We start from the raw sequence: 21,531 nt of genomic DNA, 5'->3' as shown, positions 1-21,531 counted from the left end.
CCAGTGCGGGCCGAGCGACAGCGCCACCCGAGACACCCGCGGGACGGCTGCGCGGCCTGCGGGGCCCCGGGCTGCGGCCGCGACCAGCGGCTCTACCGCAACCTGCAGGAGTACGCCAAGCGCTACTCGTGGGCCGGCATGGGCCGCATCCACAAGGGCATCCGCGAGCAGGGCCGCTACCGCGGCGGCCGGCCGTCCATCCAGAAGCCCGAGGTCTTCTTCCTGCCCGACCTCCCCACCGCGCCCTACTTCGCGCGCGACGCGCAGAAGCACGACGTGGAGCTGCTGGAGCGCAACTTCCAGACCATCCTGTGCGAGTTCGAGGCCCTGTACAAGGCCTTCTCCAACTGCAGCCTGCCGCAGGGCTGGAAGGTGCACAGCGCGGCGGGCGGCGAGTGGCTCACCTTCCACCTGCTCAGCCAGGGCGTGTGCGTCCCCAGGAACTGCAGGCGGTGCCCTCGGACGTCCCGCTTGCTGGGCAGCCTGCGCACCTGCATTGGGAACAATGTGTTTGGGAACGCCTGCATCTCCGTGCTGAGCCCCGGGACCGTGATCGCCGAGCATTACGGGCCCACCAACATCCGGGTCCGGTGCCACCTAGGTATGTATGTTGCTCCTGGGGTGGGCAGGGGGTCCCCCACCCCGGGCTGGATGTGGAGCCTTGCCGAGGGCCTAACGTGCTTTGGGCAACATTTGGTGAGCTCCTCAGGAGGCTGAGACTCGAGGATCGAGGTTCAAAGCCACCCCGGGCATTAGAGCGTGTGAGACCCTTACCTCTGATTAACCACTCCCCCCCCCAAGAAAAAAGAAAGAACAGGAGCTGTGGTTCAAGTGGTAGAGGGCCAGCCTTGATCAATAAAGCCGAGGGAAGCTGAGTGCTCACACCTGTCATCCTAGCCCCTCAGGAGACTGAGATCTGAGGATCACGGCTCAAAGCCAGCTCGGGCGGGAAAGTCCATGAGACTCTCATCTCCTATTAACCACCAGAAAACTCGGGCTGGGAAGGTGGCTCAGTGGTAGAGCGCTTGCCTTGCATGCATGAGGCCCTGGGTTCGATTCCTCAGGACCACATAAGCAAAAAAGAAAAAAGCCGGGTGGCACTGTGGCCCCAGCCCTGGGGGCGCACAGAGCGCTAGCCTTGAGTTGACGAGCTGAGGGATAGTGCGCAGGCCCAGAGTTCAGGCCCCACGACCGGACCCAAAAAAAAAAAAAAAAAAAACCACCAGAAAACTGGAAGTGGCACTGTGGCTCAAGTGGTAGAATGCAAGCTTTAAGCAAAACTGCTCATGCCCTGAGTTCAAGCTCCATGACCAACAAAAAAAAAGAAAGAAAACAAGAAGCAGCTAAGGGATAGCACCCGGGCCCTGAGTTCAAGCCTTCGTAGAACAAGCACGAAAGAAAAGAGGGCGGGGAGGAGGAGAGAAGGAGGGAGAGAGGGAGGCAGAGAAAGAGTACGGTTGTGACTGACATTGGGCCTCACAGGAAACTGCTCTGTGTGAACCTAAACCTCTCCCCACACACCCTTTCAGCGCCAGAAATCCAGCCCAGGGCCGCACTCACGCTCAGCCTCTGCTTGTCCTCAGAGCCACAGCCCCAAACCTGATTTTCAATGAAGTTCAGGAGCCAGGTGCAGTAGCTCACACCTGTAATCCCAGTTACAAGGTAGACAGAGATTGGGAGGATCATGGTTTGAGGCCAGCTGGGGCAAAAAAAAAAAAAAAAGTAAGACTCCATCTCAGCAAATAAACCAGGTATGGGGCACATGCCTGTGACCCAGCTAGGCAAAGACTCAGGAAGGTTGCAGTCCATGGCTGGCTCCTGGCAGAAACACAAGACCCTGCCTGAAAAACGTCTAAAACAAAAATGTTAGCATGACTGCCTACCAAGTACCAGGTCCTAGATTGCCACAAATCCCCACAAAACCCTCCCAGGAGTGGAAGGTGAGAATCTTCTCCATCGTCTGGTACAGTAGCCACCAGCTGCGTGAGGCGGTGAGCGCTTGCTGTCTTGTAAGGCACCCAAGGAACTCGAGTTCCAGACGCTACCTCTGGCTGCCGGCTGCCGCCTTGGCCCAGGCGGCTAGGGACGGGAGCATCAGGGTTCAAGGCCTGCCTAATTCCAACTCCACCTAGGGAAGCTGGGCGTTGTGGTATGCATCTATAATCCCAGCTACTGTGGAAACCCAAAGTGGGTAGATTGTGCCTGGGCTGGAAGTGAGATCTTATCTCATTAAAAAAAAAAAAAAGCAAGAAAAAAAGACAGGGCTGGAGGCATGGCTCAAGGTGTAGAGCTCCAGGCTAGTAAGCATGAGGCCCTGAAGTCAGACTCCAGGACTGTCAAAACTAAAAGGGGAAACGCCTTTGCACTGTGAGACAGAGAGACCAGATCTCGCCCAGCTCATCGTAAGGGCACAGGGCTGGGACGGAAGAGCTGGGACACCCCCCCCCTCCAGCTTGGGGACAGCCCCCAGGGCACCTTCACCCACGTGACGAGACAGCGTCACCCCTGCGCGTTTCCGGGGGGACGGCAGGGGGTAGTTTCCTTTGCAGGTGCTTTGGTTTAGGGACCCCGGCCTCACGCATGCAGAGCTACTCAGGTCTTCAGAAGCTTTCGATGGCAGGCTGGGTTGGGGTCCCTCGTGTACAGCGATTCTTGCTGCCAGACTTCACCCACGCCGCGGGCGCGGTCTTGGGTGGAGTGCACCGTGCACGTGTGCGCATGCGTGTTGGGTAAACCCGTGGGGTCCGCATCGAGGCCCAGTGCTTCCCTTCTTGGCCCAACTAGTTGTCGTGAAAACCGTGGGCCCTCCAAGCTCCCGGCGCTGCTAGGAACCTTCTGGAAGAGGCCCAGCTGGGGTTGCGGCTTGTGCTGCTAGCCTGCAGCTGGGTTTTCTCAGCATTTGCGAGTGTGCATTTACTGGGGATTGAACTCGCGGCCTGAGTGCTGGCTAGACCGGTGTTCCACCGCTTGAGTTCTCCCCCAGTCCCTTTTGCACTGGCTGTTTTCCAGGCCGGGTCTTGCGCTGTGTCTGGGCTGTGGTCCCCCTTCTGGCACCGGGGACGACAGTGCAGCCACTCGGTGAGATGGAGGCCTGAGGCCCTTCCTGTCCGGGCTGGCCTCGAACCCACAGCTTCCACATCTCCACCTCTACAGGTGTGAGCCCCTCCCCGCCCCCGCTGGCATTCCATGGGCAAGCCCCCCAGGAAGAGGGGGCCTGCGCGCCGAGCGCTCGGGTCACAGTGCACCTGGCTGCAGTACCAGTGCGGGCCGAGCGACAGCGCCACCCGAGACACCCCCCCCCCTGCATCTGCCTGGCGCACCCAGCCCCTCAGCCACCCGGCCACACCCCTCCCTGGAGCCCCAGGACCATCCGCTGCCCCGCAGGGCACAGTGCCAGGCTCCCAGAAAACCGCCTCAGCCCCCAAGCTCGCTGACGGAAGCCCGCGAGCGTGCGTGGCCGGTCCAGCCAGGTACACGCAATGTGGCGCTGTGACCATCCAGAGGCTCGTGGGGGGTAGATGGGGGCAGAGCCCTTCCTCCTGCTTCCTAAAGGGGCCATGGACAACTGGAACCGCCAAGGCCACGTGTAGGGCTGGTCTCTATCCCAGGAGCCCCCAGGGGCCGTGTTTGGGGAGCAGGGATCCTGTGTGCCCCCTATGCAGTTGGTGGTCATAGGCAGGCGTGGTAGGCTGTGGGCAGGCATGGGGGGGGCCATGGTGAGGTCCGAGCTGTGGGCCGGGCAGGGGGAGGGCAGGAAGGAGGGCCTCGCAGCCAGCCCCACCATTTCTCCACCGAGGTGCGGGGTGGGGCACCATTTGGTGGCGTAGAGGAAGGAGACTGTGTCCAGCCCCACGGGTGGACCCAGATCCCCACCCCACTCCCCCCAGGCAGAGTCCGCCCAGGCTCACACAGGTGCAGCTGCCTGGCCAGCACCACAGCCCAGTGCGCAACTGCTCCAGGCTCGGGTGACTGCAGGGAAGCCGGGGCCAAGACCCGCAGGGAGAGCTGAGCGCAGGGTTCTGTGAGGGCCGCAGTGCGGGCCACCCCGCGTTCCCAGCAGACCCCGAGCCCAGTCTGCTCGTTTGCTCTGTCTGCAAAGTGCGTGTTGTTGGCCTGCCAGTCGGGCAGCCCTGGGCTTTGAACTCAGGGCCTTGTGCATGCTAAGCAGGTGCTCTACCACTTGCCCCTTTTCATTCAGTTAGGGTCTCATGCTTTTGCCCAGGCTGATCTCAGATCTCAATCTTCCTGCCCCTAGCTCAGAGTAGCTGGGATTACAGGTGTGCACCACCATGCTGGCTCCTTGCAAAGTGTTGATGCAGCCTAAAAGCCTCATAGCATGCTTGACAGGTAGATAGGCGAATGTCCCCCCTCCCTCACAGCTGGGTGGGGCCCAGAGAGGACGGATGACTCCCCCCAAAGGCACACAGCACATCGGGGCAGGGCCATCAGCCTGTGTCCTCTGTCCCTCCCACTCGCCTGTGCAGCTGTCCCTGGAGCCATTCGTGGTTCACAGAGCATTCCCACACCGGGGCTGCTGTTCGGGGCTTCAGGCCGGGGGAGGGGAGGACAGTGTCTAGTGCAGGGGTAGTACACAAGCTGGAGGAGGAGCTGCAGACAGACAGACAGATGAGGCCAGCACCTGCCCCCCGCCACGGGCCTTGCGTGGAGGTGGGCTGGGTGTCGGCATGGGCTGTAGGACCCCGAGGGGGCACACACTCGGCAGGGCCGGGCCCTGTGGGCTAAGGCGCTTGCATTTCAAATGTGTGGCTTGTTACACAAGCGCCAGACTGTCCTGTGCGTTCCCAGAATGAAGCCAGGGAGGCCGGGACCCAGCAAACCTCCGAGGCTGGAGGCTGGAGGCGCTCCATCCTCGCTGGAGCTCCACACCAGCCCGTGTCTTTGGTGATGGCTGACCTAGGCTGGAGCTGGCTGTGGAGAGCACCACCTAGGTCTGACCCTGGCCTCCCCCAAGTCCAAGGCCCTGCAGAACGGGAGGCCCAGGGCCGTGTGCCGGGCTGTGACTGGAGCAGCAGGAGCCCAGGGGCCTCCACAGCCTCCCCCAAGGCCCACGCTGGGCCTCCTCGCAGGCCGCTAGGACCCAGCCACCACGGGCCGGGCCCTCAGAACAGCTCCAAGATGAGACGTCCTTGGTCAGGACCACTGCAGCCGGTGTGCGCCTGGGTTCTGGCCTCCCTCCGTGGCCTCCACCCGCAAAGGCCCGGCCTCCTAGCTCCATCACCTTCCAACCCGGGAACGCTGGGGGATGCAGACACTGAGACCCGCACCAGGGCTCCGGCCCGGAGCAGAGGCTCAAAGCAGCTTCTTCCCTGTGCCCTCTAACCTCCAGCCTCTAACCTCCAGCCTCCTTCACTTTCCCTCTTTTCTGCACAAGGTCTGAAGACGCCGAGTGGCTGCGAGCTGGTGGTGGGGGGCGAGCCGCAGTGCTGGGCAGAAGGCCGCTGCCTTCTCTTCGACGACTCTTTCCTGCACACTGCCTTCCACCAAGGTGGGCACCCCCCCCCAAGCAGTAAGCACCAAGGGTGTCCCTTCCTGTCAACCCCCTACACACACCTGTGTGCACGCATGCACACACGTACACGCTCACGTGTGCACCACGTTCCCACGACCAAGGAGCCAGCCTCAACTTGGTAGCTGCCATTAGCAGTCATTTGGGGTCCTGGGCTGGGCTAACTTAAAGACACTTTAAAGTCCAGCTGCAGCGAGGGAGCCGGTGCCCAGCCCTGCGCCCCTCCACCCTCGCCGTGTGTGCCCTTGGATCCTGGCCTGGAGCCCTGCACACCCCAGCCCCGACCCTGCGCCTCTCTGCCTCTCCACAGGTTCAGCAGAGGATGGGCCACGTGTGGTCTTCATGGTGGACTTGTGGCACCCGAATGTGGCAGCTGCCGAGCGGCAGGCCCTGGATTTCATCTTCGCCCCGGGACGATGAGGACACTGCCGTTGCCGGAGCCAGTGAGATGGGCTGGCTAAGCCCAGCCCGAAGCACAGGACGGCCGCGCCGCGCCACGCCGGGTGCCATGCGCGTGTGACACCGCCCCCGTCTCCTCGGAGCTGTCCCAGGACATCCTGCCGCTGGGGACCACATCCCGTGGCCGCCGCCGCCACGCAGCGTCTCCGCTTCTATCTCCCTGGATTTGTTTTTCCCTCCAGTCATCTGCTCTGAGGTCCCTCCCTGGCCCACCAGTGCACCCCCTCGGCCGCGAGTGGCTCGGACCCCGTCCACTTGCCCCAGCCACTCGGTTTCCTCCGTGTCCTGAGATAAGAGTCACCAAATGGTTGTCTGTCTGAATGTGATCCTGTGCAAGTTCCTTGTGGTCATCTGTAAAGCAAAACCAAACAAAACCAAGACAACAGCCGGGGAACTGGGCGTGGTGCTGGCGTGCGGGGCCCTCTCCATCTGCAGCCCTTGTACCCCGGCTTCTCGTGTGGGGTAGGGAGCCGTCACCCTTGCACCCACCCCTCGGAGCCTGCCAGGGACCCCCTCGTGGTAGGAGCATTCCTCATCTACACAGCTGAGACCCAAGCGGGGCCCCCGCAGAGCCGCCCGGCCCTGTCCCCACTGCGCTGGTTCTGGGTGTGCGGTGGCCAGAGCCAGGCTGGCCACGGGGGCGCAGTGGGCCGGGCCCGCATCCAGTCATGCTCCAGGAAGCCTTTTCTGGCCCGCAGAGCCCTGGATCTGCCCCTCGGTCTGTTCTGCTGTAGAGTTCTGCTGATGATGACAAATGCGAGATTCAGACAATGATCGGCTCACATCTGTCACCATACAAAAGTATGTGCCGAGTGGCAAGCCGTGTGTGCGCACGCACATGCACGTGCAGACGCGGGGAGACCGTCCCCAAGGACCTGGGCTCCCTGTGCGGTCCTCTCGGCCTCAGTGAAGATCACATCGTTCTCTTCCCAAAGGGAAGGGCATGGACGCCCACTGGGGATGCTCATCTCGACAGCCTCCCGTGAGCGGCCGGCAGCAGGGCCCCGCTGCACTCTCACGCTGTTTTGGGACTGGGTCCTGACAGCAGGGTCGTGTGTATAGCGCTCAGGAACTGGACAGGTGCAGCCAGCCCCGCCACGGGCCCGGCGTTCACGCAAGGACACACGCTGCCTGCTGTGGGCTGGGCCTCTGGCAAGCAGGCAGAAGACGCAGCACGTCCACCACCCGCCGTCTGTGCCGTGTCAGAGCCCCGACGTGCATGGTCCACGCACACTGCCCGACGTTTACAGCCTGCAGCCCAGGGGGCCCGCCCACCCTCGGGGGATGTGCCAGGGCACAGGAATAAATAAAGATCTGAAACCAGACCGGCTGCTCCAGTGGTGTTGGGGAAAAGGGGTGTGGGCTGGAGCCGTGGGGGTGGGTGTCGCTCTCCTCGGGGGATTGTGTTGGGGCCACATGCTGAGGCTGACGTGGCTGCACAGCTCCATGTGCGCGCACGCACGCACACACACACACACACACACACACACACACACACACACACGGCCCTGCATCCCACCCCATACAGCAAGGGAGAAAGCGGGGACAGGGCAGCAGGGAGCCTCTGGAATACCATCGATGTAAAAACCCAGGCTTCTGACAACAGGAAAGCCAATGGTCTGTCCGCTGGGACACGCCCCTCAGCCTCTTCTTACCTGTTAGCTCTTGGCAGAGACGGTACCTGGCACCCACTCAAGAGCCCAGTGCTTTGATCTGCTGGGCACATGGCAAGAGGGTGTGTTCCCCCTGGGCCTCAGCCGAGGGAGCCGCAGCCGGGCTGCCGGGTGCTTCACTCCTGCGCACTGTGGCTGGAGGTGTTCCCGTGTGAGGGGAGCCGGCCTCCTGCCTGCTGCCTCCAGCCTGTCTCCTACCCCAGGCAGCCGGCCCACCTCCCGCCACATCTGGCAGAGGCCCCGGCCCCTCCTGCGGCACAGCTCCCGCCCCCACCGTCCTGCCCACGGCCCAGCCGGCTTATCTGTTCAGCACTTATTTATCTCTGCGCTGAGGGGGTGGAGCCCAGGGCCCCCCCACACCAGCTGCTGTACCCTCAGTGCCTCTGGACCCCAGCTTTGAGCCGGCTAGGCTAGAACAGCCGCTGCGAAGGCCTTGAGTTTGGGGGCCAGACCCATCAGCTGCTCCTGGGCCCCTGGGCTGCCTGACTGCAGAAACTGGACACATCACCCACCAAGTTCTTCCGCAGGGACCACTGAGGAGCAAGTGGGGCTCGGTGCTGTAGGATGGGAATCTAGAAGGGTCTGAGGCTCAGAGGGGGCAAGCATGTTCCCTACCGCTTCCCTCTCCAGTTCCATAAAGCAATTACGGGGATTCGAACATGGGGCCTTCCCAGTTCCACCTGCACTCCACCCCTTGGGCTTGGCCTCCAGCCAGGCTTTTTGCTAATTAGAGATTAACACTGATTTTCCTGCCCAGATTGGCTTTAAACTGTGACCCTCTGGATTTCAGCTTCCTGAGCTGGGAGGACTGTAGGTGTGAGCTACCAGCCCGGACAACACAAGATGCCTGCCCTTGGCATCATCCAGACAACACAGAACGTCAGAGCCACATGGTAACAGGTGCACGGGTCACCCCAACGGCCTGAGCACGCAGGTCCATGCCTACGTTCTAAGCAGACACTCCAATGGCAGACTTGAGTGCCAGCCTGGGCCCCTGCAGTGCTGGAGGGCAGGTCTGGACGCAGCCCCCTCTGGGGCACAGAGAGCCGGGGGGTGGAGGGGGGGCGGGTGCACAGGGGCCCCAGGAGGCCTGGACCTTGCTTATGCCCTATGTTGTGAACAAGGCCACTGGCTGGGTGCTGTGGCTCACACCTGTAACCCTAGCTCCTCAGGCAGCTGAGACCTGTTGGATCACATACACACACACACACCTGCACACATCGCCAGGAATACTAGCAACGATTCAGCCCTCTCCAGCGCTGCTTCCTTTATTCTTAGCCCTCCGTAACTTGTTTCAGGAAAGCGGCACCAGGCCGTAATGGAGCACAGCTAGGGTGCCTGGGGCGCCAGATGCCGCCGGGGCTGGGAAGTTCCCCCATGGGCCCCGAAACACGAGGCATGTAGCACGAGCCGCCGTCCATGGAGGGACACACACACAGGAGCACAGCTGGACTTGGCCTGGGGTCCCCCGTGGGACGGGGTGCTTGCCCAGCCCGCCCTCGCCTAAACCAGCACATCCTCAGGCCCTGCCTCAGACCCTGCGCCCTCCCTCCGGGGCGCTGGGGAGCCCGAAGCTGGGGAGGCAGCTGGCGCTGACGGAGCTCACACGGCCTGTGGGACAAGAGGCACAGAGAGGTCCGAGCAGGCCCTGCAGGACCACGTGCGACCCCCACACCCCACCCGCAGGGCCAAGTTCCAGCACAGCAAAGGCTGCAAGGCACCCAGGCAGGGAGCTCTGCGGTGCACAGCGGTGGCGCCCTCTGGGCCGGGCCTTCCGGCGGGCCGGGCCGGGGCAGGGTGGGCGTCAGGCCCCGTCAGAGCAGGTTCACTCCGTGCTTCAGCAGCTTCTGCCTGGCCTGGCCAGCGAGGCCAAAGGCGCCGTCCTGGGGGCTGGGGAAGCCGGAGCCGCGGGCCGGCGGGGCCAGCTGCTGGAAGTATGTCTCCTGGGCAGGGCTGCAGCAGGCGTACACGGCCGTGGCGGCACTCCTGTGGGCAGGGCGACAGGCCGGGAGGGACACCTGCTGTGTGCCGTGCCCAGTAGGGCACCGGCGCTGCCGCCGCGTTGACATTTCAGGACGTGGTGCCCACAGACAACTGGGCCTAGGTGGCGTGTGGTGGGCCTGACCTGAAGCTGTCGGGGCTGGGTGGGGAGGGGCGTGGCCAGTCCCCCTCCCCCTGGAGCAGCCCCATCCCCCACCACTCCAAGAGGTGTCACATCAGTCTCTGGAAGCTGAGTCTGCTCCCCACACAGGGTGATGGGGAGGGGGACCGGGGATGGACAATGACAGCGACTCCTGTGGACACGGAGGCTGAGGGAGGGAGGAGGGAGGGACGGCAGGGCCCAGCGAAGCCCGGCCTCCTCGGGGAGCAGGGCGGGCTCCCTTCCTAGCGACAGGAGGGCCGGTCCTGCTCCAGCTGCCGGGGACCCCTGGAGCCATGGCAAGGTCTGGAGGGCCTGGCTGCACCCTAGCACCGTGGGGGCAGACACAGGCACCGCTTCCGGAGGACTAACCCCAGGAAGAATCCCGGAGCCGTCCAGCAACCTGGCACTGGTGTGCAGTGGACCTGAGTGTCATGCGGCGGCCACAGCCCGGCTTTGGCGGAGCTGGTGGCAAGGGGACAGCCGGCCTGCCAGGGCGCAGCTCCGCCCTGGGACCTGGGGTGACAGAGCGGGTGGGGGGGGGGGGGGGGGAGCTCACCTGGCGGTCATCTCGTACAGTGTGGGCAGCCGGGCGAAGTCAGAGTGCATCAGGCTGACGGCCTGCAGGAAGCGGCGGTCCACGGGGGTGGGCCCCAGCAGCAGGTTCGCTTCCAGGAGGAAACAGAGCTGGTGAGCAGCTGAGCCCAGCCGCCCTTCCCTCCCTTCCTAAGCCCGGCCCAGTGCCTGGAGAGCAGGCAGAGCCGCCCTGGCCAGGAGCCCACAGGGCTCTGTGGGCATCTCAGAGTTCTGGGGCAGACCCCACAGGCGTCTGAGCACGCATGAATGCCTCTCGGACCACTGAGGAGACAGCCCACCAGCACCAGCCGGTCCATCTGACCCCGCCTGGGGCTCCCTCCACTGGCTTCTAGAAGGCACTCCTGGCGCTCTGCACTGGCCAGTGCCCGCTCCTCACCCATCATCACGCCCTGCACGCGGTCGTAGTGCACAAAGCTGTGCGTGCGGCTGGTGGGGCCCGCGTCCTCTCTGGGCAGTGTCTCCTGCAGGTGGACTTCCAGCCCGTTCAGGGACGCCAGGCTGCCATGGTACTGCAGAGGGCACAGCAGCGGGTCAGCAGGCTGCCTGCTGCTCGCCAGGGACCTACTTCACACCTGAGCACCCAGCAACACCACAGGGCGCCGGGGCACAGTTCTGTGCAGTTCCGCCCGTGTGGACAGAACACTAGCTTACAACCTACAGTTCCACCCTGTGGACTGAGCGCCAGCTCACACCCCGGGTCCCGACACGTTAATGTCAACATCGCGTGGCAGAAAAGCAAGAGGAGGAAGCGGGGACGGCACGTGAGGCAGAGAAGCTGCCCACTGTGGGCGCGGACAGGAAAACCAGCTCCCACCAGGCACGTGCCTCGAGGCCACACACCTGTGCTTCCAGAACCTTCCCAGAGACAAGTGCAGGTAAGCTGAGAACACAGTGCTGTCCAGCTTGTGTCGTTCTTATGTGACAGAGGTGGTGCAAGCCATCAGTAGTGACGGACACTCGCTTTTTACCCTCCTGGCAGGCTGGGCTGCTTTCCTGGCCCGTGAGCACCCCCAGCACCCCTCTCTAGAGCTCTGCTGGGAGCCTCGCTGGGGACGTGGCGCCATCTCTGCAGGTGGGCTGCACCGGGGCTCCAGGTGAGGCCAGCCTGCCAGAGCTTCCTACACAGATGCCCAGGCAGCCGCCTGCGTTGGCCAACGTGCTACCCAAGGCCGGCTTTGCAGTCAGGCAGTGGAAAGGGTCATCCCTGCAGGTCATGTCAGGTGACGGCCCGCTGTGGGGGTGTTGGCCGGAGGAAGCCATCCAGGCCCCGAGGCACACTCCCCTGTAAATACCTCAGACACTGCATCGGTCCCTGGCTTACCGTTTTTTGTTAGGGTCAGGGTCAGACTGGCCTGCGGCTCAACAAGCGTCTGCCTCAGCTCCCCATGCGGGGACTGCCATGGAAAGGCACCCCCACCCCACGTCCTGCCAAGACTCTGTCTCAATGCCCGAGCCCTGCATGGGCGCAGGCCGGCCCTGGCTGCACCTCACGCTGCCCCCACCCGCACCCCTCGGCTCAGGAGCCTCCCGGGTGACCAGCTGTGTGTACGTGTGAGCCCGCGTGTGCGTGCACAAGCACCACTGGAAGCCCGTGAATGGCACCCGTCCCGTCCAGCCTGCTGCCAGAGGGAGAAGGGGTGCAGAGCAGGCCAGAACGAGCCCGTTCTCCCAGGCACCAAGCCTGGCCTCCAGAATCTGGAGTCTTAACTCGTACTCCAGACAAAACTGCTTAGCCGTGAAGTGGGACGGCCCTCGAGCACACAGTACTGAAACCAAGTGCATTCGCAGACCACCTCTGCGTGGCTGGGGAGAATGATCTGTGAGCTTCTGCTGGGTGCTTGTGGGGTGCTCCTGGGCCCAGCCACAGCCCCCCCAGCACATCCCTAGAAAGGACAGCAACGCAAGGTCCCTGATCCTGACGTCTGGTCCACCCTCCCCTGGCAAGGGCCCTGGCGGTGCACAGCCCACCAGATGGAGAAAGCAGGCCAAAGGCCCGCCTTTCCACATCACCTCCTGAGGGGAGGGGGAGCACTGCCCGGTCAGCACCTGTCCCGGGGCGGCAGCAGCAGCAGCAGCAGCAGCAGCGAGCAGGCGACCTGCTGGCCAGGGTCAGAGGTCAGGAGATCCCCTGGGGCTCCGGCAGATCTTACAACAGCCACTGCGCTGTCCCCAGCCAAGCCCCCCACTCCCTCAGCCCATCCTGGCTGCTGCTCGGCATGCCCTGGGGTGCTGGACCCCTCCCAGGGCGTGCGCTCCAGGACTTCCAGGAAGCTGATCAAGGATGTGCTAGGCGCATGAAGGTGGAAAGGCAGGAGCATAGCTCTCCCATGGACACAAGGTTTGCGCTGCTGAACCCAGCAGTCCCTTCTGCTCTTCAGACAGGGCAGCCGGCACCCATGTGCACTCCACCTCGAGCCCAGGCCACGCCTGCTTCACACGAGCCTCCAGCCCCACACACCCACACGCCACACCAGTCTCTGGCGCCCATGCCCACTGCACACATGAGCTCACAGATGCTGTCACGGCAGCATGTGGGCCACACGCTGAGTCCCGGGGGCCGGGCTGGCACAGGGGGACATGCACGTTGGGTCTGCGCCTGCCAGCTTCCACTACAGCCAGGCCGAGCTTTTGTACTGGGGACAGGTGCAGAGCTCCTCCCACAGCTGCCCCAGGGTAGGGCCCAGGTGACAGGCGCACAGCTGGATTTAAGCCATCTAGACACCGGCCTTCAGCGCACACTATGCCTAACAGGACCAGGGAAACTGAAGCCTGAGGCTGTACCCAGAACCCCAGAACCCCGCTGTCATCAGTCGGTTGGACAACCATCCCTGCTGACAGTGAGTTCACCGAGCGCCAGAACAACACAGCTGGGTGCTTGGGGCCTGTGGAAGGGGACAGAGACCAGCGCCACTCCCTGCTTCCGACTAGCAGCTCCAGGCACAGACATGCCCTGCAGCCTCCCCTCCCCTCCCCACGCTCCAAGGTGACCTGCTGGTTTATGGAGGCCACAGCCCTGCACGCCAATAAAGATCGGCTTCAAATAACATGGATTAAGGAGAAAAACAAGCCAGCCCCAGGACAGCCTATGCCCTGCAGCAACTGCTACCCGCTGTTCCTGCACGGCTCCTGCCCGTGAGGCAAGGCTGTTACCATAGCAACTCCATCCTCAGCGCGGCCGGCCTGGAGAAGGTCAGTGTGCAGGGAAGGGCTGGAGAGGCTTCAGAGCCGCTGGAGCCCATGGGGATGTGAGATGGCTCCAGGCCACAGCCCTGCGATGCTGGCCACAGAGGGGAGAGGGACTGCCACTGGGCTGTGGCACAGAGCGCATTCCAGCAGAGACGGCAGCCAGCACGGCCCTGGCAGGGAACCGAGGCATCTGGAATGGGAGCCCAGAACCACCCTACTGACCAGGAAGCACAGGCCCAGAGAGGCGTACTGCAGGCCAGGCCACTCAGCTGGAGAATGAAGCAAGACTCTGTCCCAACTCCTCCCTCCTCCCAGGCCCACGCCTCATACCCTGCAGGAGGCGGGAGAGCACAGACCAACAGCAGCCCTGCAGAAACACGAGGCTCTAGCCAGGCTGTGCCACAGGTCCAAGGATGAGCCAGCCTGTCTGCATATCTAGGAGGCAAGAGAGGCTGCAGAGAGGCTGGGAGAGGGGTTGGGGACACTCACCACCTCCTCGATGGCCACGTCGTCCCCGAGCAGCGGCTCCTCGGCCAGCAGGGACAGCGCCAGCCCCTTGACGCTGTGAGTGTACAGAGCCATGGGCACAAGCCTCACGTGGGACCCTGCTGGGGTCAGGCTAGCGTCGCCTGTGTCTGCAGAGGCTGAGCTGCATGGGGGACCAGGGGCTGCATGGCCCCCGGAAAGTTCATTTTCTGTCTGCCCTCCCCTGGGGGGAGGGTCTTGGCCGTGGGCTCCAGGAGGGCCTGGAGACTGTCCCCGGGCTCCATGCTGGGAGAGTGGACACAGCTGGCAGGTGCCGGCAGTGTCCTCGGGGGGCTCGAGTGCGGGGCCGCCGCAGGTGTGCACGCGGTTCTCGCTGCACGGACCTCTGCCTGGGCTGCCCTCAGGTGGGAGGGCACCGCGGCCCGGAGCTTCCACACCACACACTGCAGACAAGCCCCGCTCCCCCTGTAGGGAGCCACGGCCAGGGTCCCGTTTCCAGGCTGTGCTGTGCAGCCCAGGGCCAGGCAAGCGGCCCTCCTCCTCCCTGCCATCTGGCCACACTCCATCGGGGGATGCGGGCCCGGAGGTGGCCGTGGACGCCACAAGCCTGATGGCGACTTCTCCGGAGGCAGAGGTGCTTCGGGGAGGATGGGGCTCTAAGCCCTCCTGGAGTCTGGCTGGCGAAGGAGAGCTGGCAAACAGACGAGGAAGGGAGGTCAGCCGCTGCAGGACGCTCCGCCGGGGAGAAAGGGAAGGCACAGTGCCGGGGACGGGCGTGCGAAGGCCCCGGGGCTTTGCCTCCCACGGCAGAGCCCTCCCAGCACACGCGCACTACTGCCATGTAGCAGAGGGAACCCACATGCTGGGAGAACCGAGGCACGTGGCTCCAGGGCCTGCTGGCAGCCTCTCGCCCGAGGAAGCCGAGGCCTAGGGAGAAGCCCCCTCTCAGCCCTGACGACCCCACAAGCTGCGGGTGCTGCCTTGCGGACAGGAAGTGAGGGGGGACTGAGGTCCAGGACTGAGGGCGCGCTGGCACAGCCCGGGCCTGCTCACCCACCCACCTACCTGGCTGTCCGCTGCACTGCAAACTCACGGAGGCTGGCAGCCTCCTTTTCGGTCAGGAAAACCGGGGTGATCTGGACGCCGGGGGGCAATGCTACTCCTGGAATTGCAAAGCAACATGGGCAGGGCTTGCCGCTGGGCCCCAGAGAACAGAGGGCCATGCTCAGCCCAGAACTGGGAGGACGGGGAGACTCAGCGCCAGGACCTTGAATGGCACTCAGTAAAAAAGCCAGACCTGAGCTAGGAAAAAAGGGACCAGCCCCCTCGGCCCCACCTGTGGACACGGCCACACCCTGCAGCATGTGGCTGCTCCCCGTTCTGTCCAGCCCAGCCCGGCCCCTGGAACTGCTCTGCACAGCGCCACGTTGGGGGATGTGAACGCAGGGGGTGGGAGGGTGTGGCAGCATCAAGTCTGGCAATTAGGAATCCAACGGGCGATGCCCTCCCAGGCAGGGGAGACACACCCGAGCCCTGCCAGCCGTCAGCTGGCTTGGCCCTCGCCAGGCGGCATGACAGAGCCGCTCCCCAAGGCCACCCGCATCACACACTCACCCGCCTCCTGCGGGGCGGCTCCAGCTGCAGGCGGGTTCTGCAAACAAGCACACACACACACACATGCACGGGCTGGCACTGGGCACCATGATCTGAACTTGACCCAAACACCACGGTTCTGCTCACAGGACTCAGCCACAACCAGGGAGCTTGTCCCAACCCCAGGGAGCAATGCTCCCCAAGCTGCTGGCAGAGCCTACCCACCTGGCCTGCCTTGAGCTTGGGTGCAGACCTGTGCGGCCTTCTCCCTTTGGGAAGCTCCAGTACCCATAGATACACTTGCCCCGGGATCCCCCGCTGGGGCACCACCTGACTCCCACAGGACCAGGCCCCTCATGGCTGGACCCCATTTCCCACTCATTCTGCTTCATGGCCAAGGGAAAAAAGAAACTTTACCACCATTTGTAGGCTCCCAAGGGGCCTGCCAGAACCAACCACAACACAGAAAACCACCCTCCCATTCCCAGGCCTTTTTTTCTCAACCATTTCAAGAAGCCACACTTTCCATTACTACTAGACATCTACTCCTCCAGGCCAAAGTTTTGTTTTGTTTTGTCTGTGTATTAGTCCTAGAGCTTCAATTCTAGGCCTGGGTGCTGTCCCTGAGCTTCTTTTGTGCTCAAGGCTAGCACTCTACAACTTGCGCCATAGCTCCACTTACATCTTTTTTGGTGTTTAATTAAAGACAAGCGTCTCACTGACTTTCCTGCCAGGGCTGAATGTGAACCAGTATCCTGAGACCTCAGCCTCCTGAGTAGCTAGGATGACAGGTGTAAGCCACCAGCATTCACCACTCCTTAAAAGTTTTTTTAAAATAATCCTCAACTGCAAACTCACGATGCTGTTCATGTGAATGCTTTTCTCTTTTCTGTCTGCCTTTTTGTACTTTCGAAACATGTGAGTGGTAACACTTCTGCCCAAAGCAACAACATGCAACAGACTCCCCAGAATATCCCTGGCTACTCTTTTGCCACTGAGCTATAGTGACAGCCCATCTGCAGAGGTTTTGGTGGTCCTGTGGTTTGAAGTCAAACATGTGAGCCACGTTCCCAGTCCTTTTGCACTTTTTGTTTTTTGTCTGAGATGGGGTATTGCCTTCTGCCCTAGGTGGCCTAGTTTACACTTTCTGCCACAGCTAGAAAGAAGGGTGTGTACCACCTTGCCCAGCCCTTCGAAGGGGCCGTGCATACTTGCTGCCCGGGCTGGACTTGAACCACAATCCTCCACATCTCTGTCTCCCAAGTAGGTGTATAATCTCAGTCTACCCAGCCCCTGGCCTTGGCCCCACGCATGCTTATGAGCAGGTCCGTGAAGTGTTCCCTGTGGGCAGCTGGCGCACAGTCCAGTGCTTGCCAAGCCTACCCTGCACGGCTGTTTATCTGACTTAGCAGGTTTGAAGCTACATCTTTTCCAGCAGTCAGTCTTGTCTTAGTGGAGATTTCCAGTGAGAGGAAAGGGGACCCGAAAGGCCGTCCTGCCAGACCCCACCAGCAGGGGGCGAAGAGACTTCACCTGCAGGACAAAGCTGTGTGGCATGGAACCACACAGCCTCCCAACGCTGCAGAGGCAAAGCGTGTGGGTCAAACAGGTAGGGAACCCTGTCTTCAAGGAGCTCTGTCCTGCCCAGGTGCCAGAAAAACATGACATCTCAGGCCAGCATGTGGCTCACACCTGTACTTGCAACAACTCAGGCAGAGAGAGAATTGAAGCACAAGGTCAGCCTAGGCGAAAAGTTAGCATGACCTTATCTCAAAACACAAGCTGGGAAGTGGCATTGTGGCGCCAAGTGGTAGAGTGCTAGCCTTGAACAAAAGAGCTCAGGGTCAGCGCCCAGGCCCCGAGTTCAAGCCCCAGGACTGACAAAAACAACAACAACAACAACAACAACAAAGCAAACAAAAAAAATAAACAAGCTGGGTACCATGGCATTTACTGTAATCTCGGCTACATGAGAAGCATACATTCAAGGATCACGGGTCCTAAACAGGCTCTGGACAAGAATGTGCCACCCCATCTGAGACGCAAGCTAAAGCAAAAGGCCTGGGGGAGTGGCTCGGCTACGGTTACCTGCCTAGCAAATGTGAGGTCCTGACGTCAACCCTTAGAACCACCAAAGAAACCACAGCATCCCAGTGTGGAAATGCACAGGCTCAGAGTTCAGCAGTTACCCAGTCCAAGGAAATACGCTTCCATCTTGCCTGGGAGTGCAGTAAGACCCCGCGGGCAGATGAGGGTGCCGACAAGGGTTGGGAGAACCATGCCCAGCACGTGCTCTGTGACTGGCGCGGGTACCTGGTTCCCAGGTGTGGACTGGCGAAGCAGGACCTTGGCGGTGAGGGAGGGTGGGAGCTGGGTGCTCACAGTCCTAGGGATCAGAAACAACGACAACTCCATGAACAGGGGACCTCCAAGCTTACAAGGAGGGGAGTGGCTATTCCCGCTACTCAAGAGGCCCTGGCTGCTTCCAGTTCCAGCTGGCACAGGTCAGAGGAGGCCCTTGACAGTCCCTGTGGACAGCTCCCAGGCCCAAACTCCTTAGCCAGGCTGGACCAAGAGGGGACCGCCTATGAATATCTTTCCAGGGACAACGCTGAGTGCTCACACACATGGCGGAAGCCCCAGCAAACCCGCAGCATCTTCAGGGCCTATCCTTGTGAGGCCAAAGAGCTGGAGCAGCTCACTTTCACAGGGCACTGGGAGGCCGGCGGAAGGTGCCCCACGCAGGCTTGCTCATGTGCTGCCGCCGGCACTTGTACATGGACGCTCTGAGAACTACAAGGTCCCTCTTCTACCCCAGCCCGCTCCAATATGACAACTTCTGGTACCTACTGTGCCCTAAGCCATGACTGCGGCCAAACAGCCTGCACGCACAGTAGCCAGACACTGAACCCCAGCCCGGCCCCACCATCCCGGCATCTACAAGCAAGTAGTCAGAGGCTGAGCTGCAGCCCCCAAGTCCGCCCCTCCCAGCCCCTGCGGCATGACTCACAGCCCCCGGTAGAGGACACAGCCGGCCAGGATGTGAGGTACGCGCTGGCAGTTCTGCAGGATGAGCGTGGCCTTCAGTAACAGCAGGGGCTCTACCTGTGCAGGGAGAGTGCACAGCCCCATGGGCACACTCAGAAAAGGGGTGGTGGTCCTGCCTACAGGCAGCTCACCACCCCAAACCTGGAGTGAGGAGAAGGCGTCCCACAGCACGACCATCAGGACATAGCCAAGTGCCAGATTCTTGGCACAAAGGCCTGTGAATGTGGCATCCGGCGACTCTCTGGGGACAAAGCAGATGGCCTAGAGCACCGGCTGTCAGCGCTGACAGGAGTGGGCAGCAGAGGGGGAGAGAACGCCCACACCAAGGCCCTGGGGGTGGGGGAACCACCGCCCCCTGCAGCCCAGTCCCCAGGGGCACAGCAGGTGGAACCAGCATGTACACAGGTCCCACAGCCCAGAAACGCCAGCCTGCTCCAGCCTTCCACTGGGTCTGCCTGGCCCAGCTCTCATCTGCATGAGGAGTCACAAGACTCTAAAGCTGAACACAAGCACCTGCACCCCACTGGGAGCTCTGCTGGGCCGCCGGCGCTCAGTGTAGGAGGAACAGAGCCCCAAAGCGCCTGCCTGGTGCGAAGTTCCATTTACTCCCTTCTCCTGGCCTCGGCAGGGCCCAGCCCCACCAGCCCCCCTGAAAGGCCTCCGCTATAGTCACTGTCACCAGACTCTCCCAACAGGACAGAAGTGGAGCGTCCTTGGCTGGTCTAGCAGAGTTATGCGCTGCACACCGTCACACACTGCTTACGAGTGAGACGAGGCGTGTGCGCCCATGGCACACACATGGTAGCCGCATGGGCAGCGTCACTCACTGAGGGCCAGTGAGAGCAGAACGCCTCAGACAAGCCCTTCCAGACCCTCTTAGAGACTGTCAACCTGAGAGCCAGCTAGACAGATGGCGCCCCAGGAGGGCAGAGGACAGGAGTGGCGTAGCTCAACCTGCAGAGGCGGGGCCGAGCGGCCCCTTTCCTGAATGGTGGCTTGGTGGCGCTTGAGAAGCAGCCTGCTGCCCAGCAAAGCAGCTCTGGAGGCCATGCTTGCCTCGTCCTCAATCCCCAAGCTGCGGGGATGCCACGCTCGTACGCAGCTCCGCCCCGGCACAGCACGGGCGCAGAGGCAGGGGTCACCTTGGTCTGGTCGAGGTTCCAGAGAGAGTCAAATATCTTATGCAGCTCCGTGGTGTTGCTCAGGACTCGCTCAATGAAGGCGTCCCACTGCGTGGCCAGCTCCTCCCTCGATCGCTTCTGCAACACCAATGGCCCAGGGTCGCACCTGACATCTGGGGGCACAGACTTTGGCAAAGGGGCTCCCGAAGGCATTCCTCACTTGGGAAGACAGCCCTGCAGGAAGCCTGTCCTTATCCCCACGCGGGTCATGCCTGGCTCCCACCGGTGTCCCGCCTTTGCTGGGGAAACGCCGCTGCCCCCCCGGCCATGCTGGCTTGCTAAACAGGCCCACAGGACCCTGCACCACAGCACACGTACCTTGTAAGCCAGGGCCACGGGGCCAGTGTAGAAATGAAAGAAGCCAATGAGCTGGTCCAAAAAACGCCTGCAGCTGCTGTCGGGGAGCTCCACGGCACAGCCCAGAGCCTGTGATGAGGGGACACAGGAGGACAGGTGCTTCTCTTGCTGAGAGCAGGCCCAGCACCCCAGCCTCTGCAGATGCCGGGGGCCCACCAAAACCCATCTGAGCCCGGGCCTCCTGCAGTCACACTGCTGTCCCCAGAGAACACGTTCTGTCTATCCCTCTACCCGTGCCAACCTGTTCATTCCCCAGGTCACCCTCTCCTGCAGGACTCCTCCATGATGCCTGGTCCACAGACCACGGCCAACACTGGCCTCTGTGTACCGTGTGGGCTGGATAATGCATGTGTAAGTGAGGTTTCATCAAATTGTGCACAGCCAGAGAAGGCACTGCGGGCAGCTGCTAAGTAAACCACCAGATCTAACCTCCCAGGGTAGAGCCTAGGGCCCTCACTACACATGGCAAGTACTTGCAGAGGTGGAGAGTGAGCTCTGGCAAACCCTCAGAATCTGCCCTAAGGGAACCAGCAGACATTAGAAAAGCACACAGCCCTGCCGCCCGACCAGAGCACAGGACTGTGTTCACTGACACCAGCCACACAGGAAGCATCCCCTTCCCCCAGCCGGCCTGTGGCCGAAGGCAGATCCAATCACCAACCCACCAGCTTGCAGGGGTGGGGAGCTTTTTTTCTGCCATTTGGATATTTATAACATCATCACCGACCATACAAAATTATCAGTACAGGCAGATGGCTGTGGGCAGAGAAGCAAACGGTCTGTCCTTGTCCCGTTATGTACAAATGATTTCCAAGGCCACACGCGGCGGCACACAAGCAGACGTGCCCCACCCCTGGCAGAAACCCACAGCTGAGTGCACAGAGCAAACGCAAAGGAGGCAAAGGATGGAGAGCTTTCCTGGAAACAACTAAGACCAGAGGACTTCTACTGGATTCAAGACCTATGGTAAGGCCACAAGAATGAAGGCACTGCAGAGCTCACACAGAGCCTTCCAGACCAGGGAGGAGCTCAGGCCCTAAACCCATCTGGCCAGTGACAAACAGCATCCACAGGCCGGGGATGCGGCTTAGTGGTAGAGTGCTCACCTAGTATGCACAAAACCCTGTGTTTGATTCCCTGGCACCACATAAAAAAAACAAATGAAGTTGAGCTGGGAAGGTGGCTCAGTGGTAAAGCGCTTGCCTTGCATGCCTGAGGCCCTGGGTTCGATTCCTCAGCACCACATAAGCAAAAAGAAAAAAGCCGGAAGTGGCGCTGTGGCTC

The 21,531-nt window shown here is 61.9% G+C and overlaps 2 protein-coding genes across 2 annotated transcripts in view; one reads left to right on the top strand and one right to left on the bottom strand.

The window, feature by feature from the left end:
* Window positions 1–5,957, top strand: part of Asphd2 (aspartate beta-hydroxylase domain containing 2) — a 20,280-nt gene extending 14,323 nt beyond the window's left edge. Inside the window, exons 2-4 of the mRNA XM_013014276.1 lie at window positions 5–601; window positions 5,393–5,506; window positions 5,838–5,957. Of these exons, the coding sequence (XP_012869730.1) occupies window positions 5–601; window positions 5,393–5,506; window positions 5,838–5,947 (821 nt within the window). The 3' untranslated portion in view covers window positions 5,948–5,957. The remainder of the gene's footprint in view (window positions 1–4; window positions 602–5,392; window positions 5,507–5,837) is intronic.
* Window positions 5,958–9,378: 3,421 nt separating this feature from the next.
* Window positions 9,379–20,596, bottom strand: Hps4 (Hermansky-Pudlak syndrome 4). The gene is made up of 11 exons (XM_013014275.1): window positions 20,576–20,596; window positions 20,209–20,316; window positions 19,852–19,968; window positions 18,672–18,766; window positions 17,975–18,047; window positions 15,683–15,719; window positions 15,134–15,230; window positions 14,072–14,759; window positions 10,773–10,905; window positions 10,359–10,467; window positions 9,379–9,645 (listed from the first exon to the last, which is right to left on the bottom strand). The coding sequence occupies exons 1-11, from the start codon at window positions 20,594–20,596 to the stop codon at window positions 9,474–9,476; spliced, it is 1,650 nt and encodes a 549-aa protein (XP_012869729.1). The 3' UTR covers window positions 9,379–9,473.
* Window positions 20,597–21,531: the final 935 nt, after the last annotated feature.

The sequence above is a fragment of the Dipodomys ordii genome, unplaced genomic scaffold (assembly GCF_000151885.1).
Source record: "Dipodomys ordii isolate 6190 unplaced genomic scaffold, Dord_2.0 Scaffold23, whole genome shotgun sequence".
Taxonomy (NCBI): Eukaryota; Metazoa; Chordata; class Mammalia; order Rodentia; family Heteromyidae; genus Dipodomys; species Dipodomys ordii.
Note: the sequence above shows the minus strand (reverse complement) of the source record. Positions and strands in the feature narration are given on the sequence as shown.

Bases quoted from the DNA above. Each gene is read 5' to 3' on its own strand.
- Hps4 (XM_013014275.1), bottom strand. From the start codon at position 20,596: ATGCATTATCCAGCCCACACG. The intron at 19,969-20,208 runs GTACGTGTGCTG...TTGGTGTTGCAG, and splicing joins CCGTGGCCCTGGCTTACAAG to AAGCGATCGAGGGAGGAGCT. The intron at 14,760-15,133 runs GTAGGTGGGTGG...TCTGTTTGCCAG, and splicing joins GCAGTGCAGCGGACAGCCAG to CTCTCCTTCGCCAGCCAGAC.